At 52.6% G+C, this 15,823-nt stretch overlaps 1 protein-coding gene across 10 annotated transcripts; it reads left to right on the forward strand.

Annotated features, from left to right (window-relative positions):
• Positions 1 to 990: 990 nt before the first annotated feature.
• Positions 991 to 15,208, forward strand: LOC310903106 (uncharacterized protein). Of its 10 annotated transcripts, none has more exons than XM_083845758.1 (7): positions 991 to 2,342; positions 2,919 to 3,041; positions 4,535 to 5,382; positions 7,424 to 7,494; positions 7,599 to 7,699; positions 9,256 to 9,372; positions 10,414 to 15,208. In XM_083845758.1, the coding sequence occupies exons 4-7, from the start codon at positions 7,461 to 7,463 to the stop codon at positions 10,462 to 10,464; spliced, it is 303 nt and encodes a 100-aa protein (XP_083701884.1). In that variant the 5' UTR covers positions 991 to 2,342; positions 2,919 to 3,041; positions 4,535 to 5,382; positions 7,424 to 7,460; the 3' UTR covers positions 10,465 to 15,208. The 10 variants fall into 10 exon arrangements, 3 of the variants coding, with proteins under 3 accessions (XP_083701884.1, XP_083701885.1, XP_083701886.1); XM_083845759.1 differs by having other exon boundaries at positions 4,535 to 5,185; XR_014587274.1 differs by having other exon boundaries at positions 7,424 to 7,699; positions 8,668 to 11,249; positions 13,874 to 15,208.
• The last annotated feature ends 615 nt before the right edge of the window (positions 15,209 to 15,823 follow it).

Genomic DNA, 15,823 nt, shown 5'->3' on the forward strand with positions numbered 1-15,823 from the left:
GAAGCGCCGCCGAGTGCGCTAGGGAGAAGCGTCATAGAGCTGCACATGGTACGGGGAGGTGGGCAAAGCCTTCACGCAGAAGGCGCTCTGCAGTGAACGGTGTGCTGCTTGTGTCCGGAACAGTCTGGAGGATGGATGTATCCTGCCTGAACCACTGTTTTCACCCTTACCCCAAGCGTAACAAGAGAAACAACTTTCAGTTTCCACGTACTTGTGGTAAGAACAAGTGCTCGAGCACTGAGTTGGCTGGGGTGAGAAACCAAGCGAGGCTTCACCCTGACGCTGAGGCAGCATCGTGTGCGCGGCCCAGCTCCCTGCTGGCCGCTGAGCAGACCCAAAGCCTCGCGGCTCAGCGTGGGCATTGCAGGGGTTGTGCGAAAGCGCGGAGGGCACTGACTGCAGGGCCGCAGCGACTTCCTCAGCCTGATTCTCACGGGGATACTTGGGGTGAGGCCAAACGTATTGGTAAGAGCAGCACAATAAGCCCTGTTTCGGTGAATGGTCCTGCCAGTGAACTCGGTGGCGAGGATGTGCTTAGGAAGTGAACGAGTTCATCTGAATTAGTGAATACTGGAAGGCATTTGAGTTCTTAACACTCTATTTCCTCTTCATGCTTGTGTGAGAAGTCTGTGAGCATCAACAACTTCAGTTAGCTGAAAATTAGTTCCCAAATTCCCTTTTCTGATTTTAGTCCGAGTGGATACCCACGTGTTCTCTGTCTTATATAGGAAAATAACTTATTTAGGAAAAAACTTCTGAAAATGTGGATTTGTACCATGCAGTGTGTGAATGGTGATGTGGCTCAGGATACGGGGCACGCAGCATGGGCTGCTCTGGGAAATGCTCTGTCGCAGTCCAGCACTTCTTCAGAAGGTCTCTATTAATTTATTAACAATCTACAAAGTGCACACCCCCTGGAAGGCCCAGACCCCTCCCGCAAACCCCATCTCACTGAAGGGTGCTGGAAATCAGCCCTTAATGGGCTGTTTTGTCAGGAATTTTGTCCACTGCTGTGAGATATTACAGATTTTTTGGGTAGGTGGTATTTAAACACTTGCTTTTAAAATCTAATGGAATATGAAAGTACCAAAAAGTATTGTTTAAAAAATGGGAAGCTTGCTTTTTTTAAATTCCAGGTTTGATATGGAGAGTGGCTCCTCTGCCAGCTGCAGCTACTCACCCGTTTGAACTGTTACGGCTTGCCCTGAATTAGCCACTTAGCAGAAAATTGCTGCTGTCTTTACAAACCTCAAAACCTGGTACACGTGTTTAAAGGGAGAGGGACAAAAGACACTCATTTCTAAAAAATATGTTGCTCAGAGAGGTTTGCCAGTCCAAGTGCCAAAGCAGCTCTCAGCACTTTCTGGCAGCTGAAATGAGAAGCACAAAACAGGACCCAATGCAAAAAAATCTGTGCATGTACAAAGACGTGAAGAGGAGGACGCAATGAAAGAAGCACTTCTGACTTTGGCAAGACCCAGTTCTGTGCTACGAAACCGGACTTGCTCATAGGACCAGATTTTATTCACTTTATTTTATGGATTTGCCTCTTTTTTTTGCCTCTCTGTACTGTATCCATGAAGTTATACTTTGTGGTGGGACTTGATGCTGTCTTTGGGATGGCAAATAACGCCGGATGGATTTTACCATTTACATTTCGTGCCGAGGGCGTGCAGCGTGGCTGCGGGGGCGCCACATCGGAGGCAGAGCTGGGAGGGACTCCAGTGGTCTCCCGGCTGTGTACACGGACCCAGCTGTGGGCGCTGCTGCGGGGCTGTACCGCAGCCTGCTCTGTCAGGGAGGTCTGCTCAGGATCTCTCTGGTCACATCTAAGTTTGGCCTGCAGCAAGACTGACCTGTGATATAAATACTTAGAAAAGCTTAACTCTGTTTACCAAATTCCAAGTACCGTTTGCTCCAGCCAGGCTCTCTACCACGCTGCGGTGTCCTTCTGGAGCGCAACGGTCTCGTTTGTGAACCATTACTTCTGCTTCCTTTAGCTGCAGCCCGCCTGACATTTCTATTTTCACAGCTGCTTCCCCACTTTCATCCCCCACACATTCCCTTTTACTACCTTACTGTAGCCATTGAAAGCAATTTGTCTACTAAGCCTCCTCTAAGTAGGAGGAAATAATTCGTTAGCAAATGGCTCGGGCTGTGTCGAGGCAACCCCACGGGGATTTTTTCACCTGTTTGACTCAATGGGCAGCGGTAATTTGATAAATCTCCGTGTAAGAGTGTGTCTCAGCAGGCAGAGCTCCTCGCTGAACTACAGAGTGAAAACAGCCAGGAAAAGAGCAGAGAGAACAGAATAACCCCGTGAGGATCCCTCCTTGGATGGGGTAAGGCTCGCGAAGGGGCTCTGTTTTCCCTCTCTGAGGGTATCGCCGTGCTGCCTGTTTCACACCGGCCCTTTGCTGTATCCCTGTGGCGGTGCCGTGCCCACAGGGCCGCTCCAACGCACCTGGGGAGGCCGCGGCCACCTGGGGAGCCTCAGCGGGGTCCTTGGGGGCCTTTGGCAGCCAGGGTCCGTGCCACCTTCCCGCGTGCCGTCATGCTGCCGTGCTGCCTCACCGCGTGCCGCCGTGCCGCCTGCCGCTCGGCTGCATCAGCGCACTGCTCCTCTCAGGCAGCAGATGCAGCCACTCCAGTTCACCCAGCGATGTACCAACATCTTCTGTTCCCGGCGCAGTTGCAAACGCGTGTATTTACCAGGCTGTCGGATTTCATTTTGCCAGCTGTTTTAAAGAGGCATGATTTAAACATCCTTACAGCCGGCCTAGGTGGGGGAGGAGGGAGGGCTTAGGAATTCAGCTCATTTAAAGTAATTTTTAATCTCTCTCCCTAATTATTTAATCACTGAAATAGCACTGAGGATGTGTCATAAATAATGCTACGTTTCTATCTGTTTCCTCAAGCTAGCTACTCACTTCTCAGCCGAGGCACAATGCAGCGAGACAGAGCTCCTTCATCTTTTATTCTGATTGATCCGGGTTCATCTTACCCAGTAACACTAAAGCGATCTGGAGAGGAAACCAGAGGTAACTTTGTATTTTCCCTTGCTTTAACAAACAATATTTTATTAATAGTCACGAACACGTGGGCTTTCACCTTGCACGCAAACGCACGCGCGCTTTCGGTGCCTTTGGAGGTAGCTTTGTTTGGTACAGGCTGTTCTCTCCAGCACTCCTGTGCTACGCTGAGAAGAGAGCCTGTCAACAGAATAAAGTGAAGCAGTGTCATGTTCGAGATGAAAAGTTGGTGCTTGTTCAGCAGATGCACGGGTATGTGCGTGCACGGTGCTTTCTGTTTGCAGAGGGCTCTCAGATCCTTGCTGGTTCCTCCCAACATCCTCGGGGATGCACAAGCCTCGGGTCAGCCCCTTCCACGTTCAGCAAAGCATGGGCTGTAAGGGAAGGGAAACTGTGGTCAGTTCTGGGGACAGAGCCCCAGATGGTCATTCTAACCTGGAGCACTGCTCGTGATGCAAAGCAGTGCCGACATCCATGTTTATATATGTGAGCTCTGCTGAAGAGGTCCCGGGGTGAGCCCATGGGATGCTGTGGGGTTCCCTGCTTGCAGCCAGGAGCCCACGGATGCCACCGCGTCCCTCTGCTCCCACCCCTGTCCCAAGGTGAGCCTGGGCCACGGGCTTGGTGCCGAGCCAGCCCTGGCACCCTCTGGGCTGGGGTTTGCTGCGTGCTTGTGAAAAAACTCCCAGCGGGGTATCTCGAAAATACAGCCTTGAAAGCACGATGGGCTAATAATCACCCACTCCTAAGACTGCCTCCTATTTGCCTTGTGGGAGTGGGTTTTCCCCCCACCCTCCTGCTCGCTGTGGAGCTGAAGCACCCTTGTGCTGTGCTGGTACCTGGCTGCGTGCAGAAGGTGCACAGAGGAGCCGTGCCCCGCAGGACACATGGACCGCAGCTCCGAGTAGCCGAAACACCGAGGACGCAGCAGGAAAACCAGATCAAAGGAGAGAGCTGTCAGCAGCAAGACCTGCATGCAGGAATCGTGCCATTTTCAGCATCCCGTCCTGCAGGCAGCTCTTGCTTGTTGTCATCCTTACCCTGAGGGCCCCGAGCTGCTCTGGGGCAGAGAGGTCCGGGTCTGCTGCCGGACACAGCTGGGCATGATGAGAAAAGCACTGGGTTACCCTGAGACACTTTTGGTACAAAAAAAGTCAATTCTTTTGCTCTTTATATATTTGACTTCTGCTTTTACACCTCTCTCTGGCTCCAGGGACCTGGCTAGGTTTAAATCTTGGTTTGGTTGCATTGAGGGGACAAAACCTGCACCCCTACCACATGAGGTGCACCTTAATGTGGGGGTTAGGGACGGGGCCAGAGAGGGGTGCCCTCTGCAGCCATCACAGTGGGAGGAGTCACTTCGTGTTTTTCCTTCGTACTGTGTTTGCTCCAGCCCAGCAGGCAGAAGTAAGAAGAGGCCTCGGGAAGGGCTGGGGCGGGAGTGCTCGGGGTGGCTGCTGGTGACCTCGTCCTCGCCCTTGTGCCTCTGTTTTGGTTTTCAGCTTTCTGCGATGCCTGGCATGGAAACGCCGCCGTTACAGCTGGGATCGCTGGGCAGAGGTGAAGCAGGAGCGTGTGCAATTGCACAGACATGAAGGCATTTTTCTAAGCACTTTTAATGAATGCTTTACATTTTGCATGAAACGCTCAGGCATTGATGCACTCCTCATCAAAGTTTTTCTTTGCATTTCCACGTGAGACGTACGTGGACTGGGTGTTGAAATACAGGTGAAAATCTTGCCTCCAACATCATAACCCATGGCTGTGAAGAAGCTGCCATGTTTAATAAGAAAAAAAAGACCTGGGGAGTGTAGTCCAGCATCTGAATGCAGGATCAAAGGAAAGACGTACAAAATATTGGGATTTGGAAGCAATTCCTTGTCACATGTAAGAGGAGGAGGCGCTCCCCGAGGGGTGTTGGGCTAACCCCGAGCAGAAGTTTCTCTTCCACCAGCGCAGCAGTCGCAGTGCCCAGGCCCGTGCTCGGCGGAGGCATTACCAGGTAGCCTGCCCTTGATGAAAAGCAACGAAGGTATCGATATCCCTCCGTCCCCGTGCTCGCAGCAAGCAACCAGAGCGAGCAGCCGTGCTGTCCCAGGGTGCGCTGACACCCCGGCGCCTGCTCTCCGGGGACGCAGCTCAGCCACGAAGAGGTGAGCGTGCCAGGTTGATGGAGAGGGCGCGTGGCACTGATCCAGCTGGTCTCGTAGGGGGCACAGCTCTCTGACAAAACGCAGCGGTCATCCCGAGTGAAGGCCGCACGTCCGTGTTGTGGCTTCAAGCTGTGGCACGCTCGGACAAGAGGGGAGGATCTGCGCCGTGCTGCAGACCCGGCTCTCCGGGATTAAAGGTGGGGGCTGCTGCGGGAGCTGCCCTGCAAAAGGGGGCGACTCTGCTCTTCTTTATTAGTCGGTTCTTTCTGAAAATCAATTAGCTTGCAGAGGCAGCCCAGCAAGTCTCTCGGTAACTATGGAGACAGACCGAGGAGCCAGGGGAAAAAAAGGCAGTTTATTCATGAAAAGCCCAAATTCTGCGCTCTAGTATTTTCAACCTTTTGGAGGAGATTAGGGACTGTTTTAATTAGGCAGGCTTCTCGCCTGCTGGGAAACGGTGCTGGCCGCAGTAGGGACAGAAGGAGCTGCTGGTGGACAGCTTCTCACGGGGGCGGCTGGAGCGGTGCTGCACTCTGTCCCGCTCACAGCCCGCTGCCAGCCACAAGCCAGCCAGCAGAGCTCTGTGTGCAAGCCTCCCCGGTGTCCCTGGTGTCCCCGGTGTCCCTGATGTCCCCGGTGTCCCTGGTGTCCCCGATGTCCCCGGTGTCCCTGGCATCCCGCAGGCGCTCCGGCCTCCTGCTCCGGTGCTGCTCGCAGTGGAGGGCAGGCTGGAATTTATGCACGAAACGTGCTGAGTACTTTCTGTTCCTATTAAAATAACAATCATTTTGCACTGAAAGCCAAATGAGAAAAGCCGATGATTTAAGCACGGAGCATGGTAATTAGTGCCGGGCTGGCGTCGCGTTTCATGCAGATTCCTCGAGCCTCGCTCCAGCACCTGGCTGTCTGCTGCCTGTACGCCCCTGCCCTGCCGGAGCCCTGCGCAGGTTTTGCAGCAGCACTCCCTTTACTGCAGGTTAACCGATTCCAGGACTCTGGTCCTTCAGGTGGAAGGATCCTTGGCATCCTCAGGAGGGATGGCAGGGCTGTGCAGGGACACCAGGAGGAGCCTGGTGGGGATGGGAGGCCAGCCCTGGCCCAGGGGACAGAGAGGTGGGCTTTGCTGGAAGGCGTCAGCATGAAGCGTGCATCTGGGTTGCACTCAGAAGGGACCCAGCACAGAGTGATGCGGGAGCCGGAGCATCCCTGCAAGGGCTGCTTGCATGGCATGGTTTGCCAGAGAGATGGCTGGGACCACGGCACAAACACAGCGGGCACCTGGGGACCTGCCGGGCACAGACCTGACCCATGGCTCAAACCAGAGCCCAGCGTCTCAGTAACAAACTTCAAGAAAAAAATCTACTTCAGATCCATAAATACCATGAAATTCAAACCAGCAGCTGACTGAAACTGTAGCAAAATGACAGTAAAGGTGACACCTCAGGGTCCTGTAATTATTCAGCTGGTGATTTCCACATCCAATCTGCCTGCTTTGCAAGGCAAAGAGTATTTTTCCAGCATCTTGCTTCCTGCATTTTAACCTGCCCATGAAAAATTGAGATCCCTTATTCGCGCTTATGCTTCTTCACCAGCCAGATCCACGCCAGAAGCCAGCGTAAGTGACAATTGCATTGCAGATGCAGGAGGAGCCCAGCATGGAGTTCGCTTGGCACATACCGGTCCTGCTTCTGCTCACAGCGTCAGGCAAGAATTATGGCAGCAACAAGGGGAAAGCTCAGGCCCATATTTGTCTTTGTGCAACCAAAAGCAGCAGATTTTTCCTCAAAAAAGAAGTAATGATACCTAGAAAGCAGTTGTACATGCATGTCCAGGAGGAGAGATGATGTTTAAGGTCCCTTCCAACCTGAGCCATTCTGATTCAATGCTGCAGGACCATCTTCTAGCAGTTAATCACCCAGATTTCCTCCTGAAGATCTTAAAATTTAAATCTTAAACAGCATGTGCTGCAGTGCTTTGCCATGATGGATAGTTTTTATTTTAATTTTTTTAAAATAATCATTTTTTATGAAGTAGGACAAAAAGATAGAAGTGAGGTGCCCAGCCCCAGGTTTGCAGCGTGCCCCAGGAGTGCTGTGGAGCTCTGCTGGTGCCCAGGGCACTCGGAGGAAAGCTTTCCCGGCTGCCAGGCACCAGAAATACCAGTGAAGTTCCCTGGGTAGTAATGTACGTGGTGTTCAAAGAAAATTCTTTTTACCGTTTTGTTTCCTTTCTTCCCAGTTTTGTCCAGCCTCCGTTACTATTTCTGTAACGACGGATGCCAGGCGAGGCCGATGCGCGTCCCTCTCCAGGTGGGGCGGTGCAATGCCGGACAGGCTCTCGCCTCATCTTTTGCTGTCTTAAAATCTGCGGCTGCTTCAGCGTCCCTTGGTGCGCGGTGTCCTTATGCCCTTAGTGCTGGTCCCCACCAGCCCGGGGCTGCTCCAGTTCCGCTGCCAGCGTCCCAGGAGGGAGGATGAAAATATCGGTGGATGCCCAGGGGACGACGAGTTGCTGGTGAGTGACAGACCTGTGACGTTCTGTATAACATCTGCAATTTCATCTGCTTCTTTTCTTAAACCGTTATTGAACACGCTCATACAAAATCCTGCACTGTTTCCCAGTTAACCCGTTATGATTTCTCTTCCATCGTTCCCAGCAACATTTCCCCGTGAGCTCTGTGTACCTTAATACTAGCTGAGCTTGCAGGGGCTGCAGGCACCCACTGCTGCCCAGCGCCTGGCTGGGGCTCGCTTCAGCTGTGCCAGCTGCATCCCAGGGAGCCCTATTAGCTTCAGGGTGTGCTCTTTGGATCTTAAAAGGCTGAAGTGAAAACTGGTGGCTTGTGGGAAGCATGATGCCTTTGAGGTAGAAATGCTTGGAAAGATGCTCACGATCTGGCCTGGACCAGGAGCGAGACCAGAGGCTCAAACCCAGATTTTGATGGGAATGGGGCTGGGACCTGCTGAGTGCCGTGCCACGTGTCCTGCAGACCAGCTTTCCCATGAAATAATTGGTTTCAGAAAGACCCAGTTTTGTGCCCGTCCTGCTGTCGGCTGTCTGAGCCTACCCCTAGTGTCCCAAGTCCTGGTCTGAGTGCCCGGGGTGCCACCGGCCCCGAGGAGCTCTCCAAGTTGGAGGCGTGGAAGCCTTCAAACACCTGCTCAGCACAGCGGGCTGGCAGTCTGCTTTCTGTGTACAGCTACAGGATGGTGCAAGATCCTGCTGCTGGGATGCGGTGGCGCTTGGTGGCTGCTCAGCCCCCCAGGAAGCCCCAGGGCTCCCAGGAGCAAGGTGGGCTTGGGATGAGACCCAGGGGGACCCGGGCTCATGTACAGCAGCAGCTCCTGCTGCACTCTGCCATGAGCTGCTTGAGATGAACCCCATCAGTGTCATAGGGCTTGGGGAAAGCTCCACTTTCCTGGAAGTTGGGAAAAAAAAAAAAAAAGAAATGCTTAGTTCTGTGTCCTAACTTTGATTTTTAGCTGCCATGAAGTACTTGTGCCCGTTGCAGTGGTGCTTTCCCTGGTGCCCTCCCAGCCTTGGCGCTTCCTGCCTCCCACCAGCCAAAATCTGGGTGCTGCAGGGGAAAGATGGGAAGAGGTTTACTGAGCTTTGAATGGCAGAATCAAAGGAACTAATTACTCTTTATAAATAAACAGAAAATATTTATGATGGCTTGCATTTGGAAGGTATGATGGTGATTTAGATTAATGCTCTTGGCTGTCTCGCAGTGCTCGTGGCCAGAAATAGTCTTGTTTCATGGGCAAAAGAGAGAGCATGCAAAAACCTCTCAGTACAATTTTGGAGAGAATCCTTTAAAATGAATAGCACACAGCCCAGAGAAGATGACCCATTAGGAAGAGCTGTTCCAGCAAGCATCGTGCTCTTTCCCTTACAATTATCTGCCTGCATACCCAAAGGCTCTGGGGTGCTCCTGAACGTAGCTTGGTGTCAGCTGGCTGCCTGCCCTCGTGCTGCCGAGCCGGAGGGTGGGTTCCCGGTGCACTTTTTGGGAAGTCGGCCGGCCCACAGCTGGCTCTCTCTGTTCTGAGTCCCTGCTTGCTTTACAGTTTGCTGGCCCCGTGCAGCAGCTCTCGCTCCCCACCAGCCGCCTGGGACGGCGCCTCGCCCCCTGCCTTCCTCCAGAGACCACGGCCATGATGCAGCATGCCCGGGAGGAATGTCAGGTTTTTATTAAGTCTTTATAATTGGTAGTTTTAACCCAAGTGAATAGATATAGATCTGCACTGTCTGAACAACCCCAACCCAGTCACTGGCTCTACCCAGAAGTTTCCCAGCACATTCCCTGCTCCCCCTTGGGTTTCCTCTTCGGGGCAGTTCGGAGCACTTTGACTCCACGCGGCTGAAGCTGGGGCTTCCATGCAGAGCATGTGAACATCCCCGCAGTGACGGGACAAGGAACGTGCTTGGGAAGAAACCCTTTTCAGGCAGCTGAAGGCGGGGAGCGGCAAGCAGAGGGACAGGTGAGGCTGGGCGGCCGAAGGAGCCTCCTGCACAGGGCTGGGCAGGCGCAGAGGCATTGCCTTTAGCTCACCCCCATGCAGGGATGGGAAATTCAATTATTTCAATTAATCAAAGACATCATCCCGCTTCCTCGGAGCACCAGATGATAACATTATAAATTAATGAATAATTTTTTAGCAGGAACTGCTCAGAAAGTTCTTCCTCTGTAGCTGTCCAGAATTCGGGCAGATGATAACGTAAGAGCGATGCCTAAATTATCCCCTCTCGCATCAGAAGAGAGAAACAGTGAAAGGGAAATGAACCTGGAAATTAGTTTGATATTGGAGCTGCTGGTGAAGGAGGAAACCCGGGCTGAGCAGGCGGCCGAGCCCTGTGCACCCTCGTGGCTGGGCGTGCGCCGGCCCTGTGCATGCCGGCAGCGATGCTGGGTGAAACACAGCGATGTGATGGTGCTCAGCTTGGCTCTGCCCAGGCTCAACGCTGTGGCAAACTGCAGCAAAATGTGTGTTTCTTTTATTGCCATTCACCTGGCAATCTGGGTGCTCGTTGTGCTAGGTTCCTTTTTGTTTTCTCCTGTGAGAAATGATGGAGGTTTCTTTCACTGCTGCAAACAAACCAAAAATCTGTGCTGGTGCCGTCGAGGAAACCCGGGGATGACACTGGCAGCTGCTCCCTGTAGGGTCCACAACACACCTCCCCTGTAGAAAAATGATTTTTTTTTTTCCTCTACTCTCTCTTTGCAGTACACAACCTGTAAAAGCTTTCAACAGCATCATCTGGTGCAGTGCCACTGAGCTGTGCATGGAAAAGAACAGGCTTTGAGGCACAGCCTGTTGTCTGAGGGTATTTTGGTCCATCACCCCATACCTCACGTGCTGTAGAAAAGAAGGTAACAGGCAGTTTTCATCAAAGCTCTTCTTTCAGGAGCGTTTTAATAAAACCTGACAATGGCACCGGGCTCATCAGCACAGTATAACCACACGGAGTGCAATATCTCCGCTATATTTTCTGTATTTCCTCCTGTATTTTCCACGGGTTACTAACTTATGAAACATGCCTGGTACCAAACCTGTCCATGTTACATATTTACAGAATCAAACACATCTGCTTGTGAGTTCAGTGCTGCCATGCTTGGGGATAGCAGAAATGTGCCTCAGAGGTGCTGGAGGGCACAGGGATACGGCAGCTGAGGTTCGATTCAGTAAAAGAAAGAAGGACTCTTCTTTAGTTTAACCGTGGCAGTCCCACCTCTAATTAAAATTAGACATTCTTGATTGCATTCTAAATGGATCTGATGACTTTGTTAATGCGAAGTGACAAGGCGGCTCTGTCTCTGTCAGCCTATGAAACATTAGAGCCGCGCTCTGGCTGGGGTTTAGGAGGAGACGAGGACGGACTTCAGTTAAAGCCCCTCGGTACTGGAGCAGGAAGGACCGACCGTGCGAGCAGCTTCGCAGCCATCCCACCCGACTCCAGCCCCGGGAAGCCCTCGGTCAGCATCGCCAGGGGGAGAGCAGTCGCGGTGCAGGCACGTCTCACCTGGCAAGGCTGGCCTCACGTTGGCCAAGCTGAAGTGACGGTAAGAAAAGAAGCCAGAGATGTAGTGTATGCTCTTTGCCCTAGTGATAAAAGCATAACTAGGGCTCAGGGTGCCCTCTCGCAGGTTGTGTGCCTCTGTTTCCTCTGCAGAACCACTCCCTCCATCCCTGCTCCTGCTCTTCCAGCGGGGCAGCGCCAGTCTTCGACCTCAGCTCCTCAGGAGCTTGCTGCTCTGTGCTGTTTTGTATTTACCTGCATTGATTTTCACCTGCCATTTTGTCACTAAAGGCCTGGAAACAAAAGACAGCAAACAGGATACCCGTAAAACGCCCTTCTTCACCGCAAGCTGCTTTCCCACTTGTTTCTGGAGCGAAGCGCAGTGCCGCTGCCCCATCAGGTGTTTCACACGCAGCCTCTGCTCTCCAGACGAGTTATTTCTCGTTATTATTCCTCCGCCCCTCTTTACTCTGACACTTTCCCTGCCCCTGCGAGGGCTCCCTGTGCCCCGCTGTGCCAGCCCGCTGCCCGTCCTGCTGCTGGGCCCTGGCCTCAGCCCTGCCCGAGGCCACAGCTCCGTGCGCCCATGGGGTGAAAAGGGTTCCTTTGGCACGTGGCCTGCTCGGTGTAGCAGCTCTCAGCGCTTTCAGAGGTTGGTGTAAAGCACGTGTTGAGCCTGCACAGTGCAGCTGGAGAAGATGGCTCTCAGACAATGTCCTTCATTCAGATGCATTTCGGATGGCAAAATTGCTCCCTATTCTCTGCCGACTGTCAGCGTAATAGTTCTCGTGTCACAAATAAATTCTGACATCTGGTTTTTGCAAAGGGCGTTGAAAAGGATGCGGATAATAAGTCCAGAAATTGTTTGATTACCCGCCTTCAGAGGCGATGCTCTGCCCACGAAGCACCTCGGAGCTGCGGCAGGGAGCCCCTGGACTCCTCATCCTCGCGGGGAGCGCTGTGCTTGTGGCCTGGGGCAAGGGGAAGTGCCACTGGTGTTTTACATTTCTCCCACTTGTACGAAAGCTTTCGTTTCCCCTACAGGTTTACAAAAATAAAGATACACGAGCCTCTGTCTTGTTGGCAATAATTATCCGTGCCTGGTCCTTTTCCTGCAGCAGATTCAGGCAGGAAGTATTGTTTTCCCCAGCAGCAGACACAAACCGATGCATGCGAAGCACGTTTGCATGCACAGTCTGGTTTCACTTGAATGTGCAAATTCTGTCATCTATATTTAATTTTAATACTGCAAGTTGAAGTAATTCCTAGCACAAATTTAGGATCTAGCTCTGACCTCTTAGAAAATGTGGTTCTCAGAATAACATAAGCTGTTGTATTTCCTTACTTTGACGTGTTTTTAATGTTCAGCAATACCGTTTTATGAGGCACGTATAAAACATATCTGTCCTTCACCTCTAAGGGAAATGAAAGCCCAAGCAGCTCCGTGGGGGCAGTAACAATGACAGTTTCTGAACCTGGCTTTCCCTAGGCGTTGTGCGCAGACTCACGGCTGTCGAGGCCGAGCCCTGTGCTGTGTGTTGTGCCCCTGCTCGGCCCAGCAGCCGCGGTGCAGGCTCGTGCACGTGGTTGGGTTTCAGTGGGGGAGATGTTAGGCCGTATCTAACAACCCTCTGGCTGACCTGTTTTGGAATTCCATCACATCACAAATTTATAAGCAAATAGGGTTTTATTCTCAGGAACTCCAAGAGGAAGGGATGTGACAGCCTGATGGGAAATATTTCACCGAATCCGTGTAGTCCTGAAACATTAATGCTAAATGCCTGCTGAGGCCGGGCTCACTGCCGTACCCCGGGCAGGGCTGGGCAGCTCAGCGGACGTGTATCTCACCAGGGATTTGCTGGTGACTTTGGGAAACAGCTTCCTTCCCGGAATGAGCCCCTGAATGCTGCTTTGCAGCTGTCAGGCACGGGGCTGTACTGGGGCATCCTTTTAGTCCCAGCAGGTCGGGGGCTCTGTCAGCTCCTGCCCCCGCCAGCCCCGGTAAGGTTTTGCAGCGCGTCATCGGTGTGGGCTGCTCCCCTGCTTGGCCGCTTGTCAGGAAATTCCCTTCCTTGCACCCGGCAAGAGAAGCCGATGGAAATGAGGGTGCCTTTCGCACTGTGCTCTGCCTAACGCAGTCGCTCACCCCAGCGCGCTCCTGATTACAGCATTGGCAGGAAAAAAGCCAAGAGAATTATTTCTGTCTTGGCTCTAAAAGGCTTTTCTGGGGAGACGGGAAGCATTTCTATTTATGCTCCGTGGCTGCGCTGCAGTTTTCTTGGCTCTTTCACCTGTCGCTCGTTCTTGCTTTGCTCCAAGGACGGTGCCACCTCTGCCAGTGGGCAGCAGAGGCCCCAGAGCCCATTGGCCTTTGAGCGCTGGATGCACGAGATGTGAGGAGTAAGGAGCTCCAGAGGCTGGGCAGCCTGCAGAGGCTGGGCTGTGTCCCTGCTCCCTGCCACTTGTCACCTGCTGCTGGGGACAGGGGGCGTGCGTGGAGCCTTCGTGGAGGTGGCACCGCACCGGGAGCGCGGTGACGGCAGCGCTGGTCGCCTGCAGGGAGCCTGGGTTCTCCAAGGTGCTTGGGAAGAGCAGGAGGATGATTAAAAAATGAGAACAAACGCAGATCTGGCAGCATTTTAGAAGAGGTTTTATTTGTAATTACAGAGAGAGGAAAACGAGGTCCCAGCCTGCCGTGCTGCTGAGCGGGAGTCACGCTGAGGGTCTCCGTCCTGGTTTGCTCAGGATTTCACCATCTGCAATTGAATATCATTTATTTGGGCACAGTGTGTCTGCCTGCTTCTAATGCATTGGAATGTGATACTGCATTTTCAGCAAACAAACCCGAAGTGTCTGTGTTCTCTTATTTCTTGTGTTTATTCAGTGTCACACTGCGAGGCACCGCGGGAGCATGGCACTGGGGTCTGCAGGCACTGGGGCAGGTCCCTGAACTGGGTGATGCTGGGGGGTGACCCTGGGCAACAGCAGTTAGCCCACAGAAGTTCACTTTTCTTTAAAAAATCCTCTTCTGTGACAATTTTGATCCACCTTAATGAAAATAATAAACCTTGCATTATAAACATGGAAATATCCTTGTCCCTCCATACAATGACTTTTGGGCTGTTTCATGTTTGTCCTGTTCATCTTCATACAAGAGCATTTTTTTATTCTGTTTTTGGCATTTTTGGTAGTAAAATGCTTTCTGAAGGGAATAATCAAGTAACACATCCACTGTTCTTCTACCTGGGGGCAGTGCTGGAGGCCTTGGCTTGCCGTTAATCTGTGTAAAAATTTCTCATTGAGAACAATTCCTCGAAGGGTATTTGGGGATAATTTGAGGTGTGACGAGGCAAAGCCAGCAGCTCCAGGGAGCTTTGTGCCGTGTCCCCTTTGCACGCGGTGGTTCCCATCCCTGCCCCTCGCCGTGCTGCCTCCCCTAACAATACCGGTCCTTCTAATTCGCTCCTGGAAGACCAGCCAACTATGTAATTTCTAATGATTACAACTGCCAAGAAAACAGAAACTTGTATTGATAGCAAAGGGAGAGATGCCTGGAGGGCCTGGCTCGCTGCCGTGCAGCCTTTGGGGAATGCGGGCAGCTCCGGCGGAGCTCCGTGCCCGTGGGAGTGCCAGGAGCCGGGCCGGCTGCAGCACTGCCAGCAACTTTCACCCAGTGTGCGTGGAATTGTTTCTCTTCCTTCTCCTCCTTCTCCTCCTTCTCCTCCTTCTCCTCCTTCTCCTCCTTCTCCTCCTTCTCCTCCTTCTCCTTCTCCTCCTTCTCCTTCTCCTTCTCCTTCTCCTTCTCCTTCTCCTTCTCCTTCTCCTTCTCCTTCTCCTTCTCCTTCTCCTTCTCCTTCTCCTTCTCCTTCTCCTTCTCCTTCTCCTTCTCCTTCTCCTTCTCCTTCTCCTTCTCCTTCTCCTTCTCCTTCTCCTTCTCCTTCTCCTTCTCCTCTCCTTCTCCTTCTCCTTCTCCTCTCCTCTCCTCTCCTCTCCTCTCCTCTCCTCTCCTCTCCTCTCCTCTCCTCTCCTCTCCTCTCCTCTCCTCTCCTCTCCTCTCCTCTCCTCTCCTCTCCTCTCCTCTCCTCTCCTCTCCTCTCCTCTCCTCTCCTCTCCTCTCCTCTCCTCTCCTCTCCTCTCCTCTCCTCTCCTCTCCTCTCCTCTCCTCTCCTCTCTCACTTTGGAGGTGCCTCGTTGGTTCGGACCAGAGAGCTCTGCCAGCGGCGAGACTGAACCAGGAATTTTCCATCTTGTTGGTGCCAAAGCAAAATAGGACAAAGCAACAAATTTTAATCTTCAGCCTAGGATCCCATCTGGAGGTTTCCCCTGTTCTTAAGGGCTGCAGGGTTGACTGGTAGCAGCTGCTGAAGCCTTGCCTGTAAAGGGCTGTACATGTGGAAGCTTCATGCTTGGACGGGTGATGCTGTTACGTTACTCCACCAAGAGGAGAGGACAGGTTCAAACTGCTGGGCCTTAAAAAAAAAGTCATAAAATATCTGATCTTGATATTTAAACATCTCTGAGCCGGGAGCTCGTCACGCAGCGCGGTTTCGTGGCAATTTGGGGCTGGGGCTGCTGCGGGGCGCTGCAGCAGGCTGTGCGGGAGCTCCCTCCTGCTCG

Source organism: Anser anser (assembly GCF_964211835.1).
Source record: "Anser anser genome assembly, chromosome: 8".
Classification (NCBI taxonomy): domain Eukaryota; kingdom Metazoa; phylum Chordata; class Aves; order Anseriformes; family Anatidae; genus Anser; species Anser anser.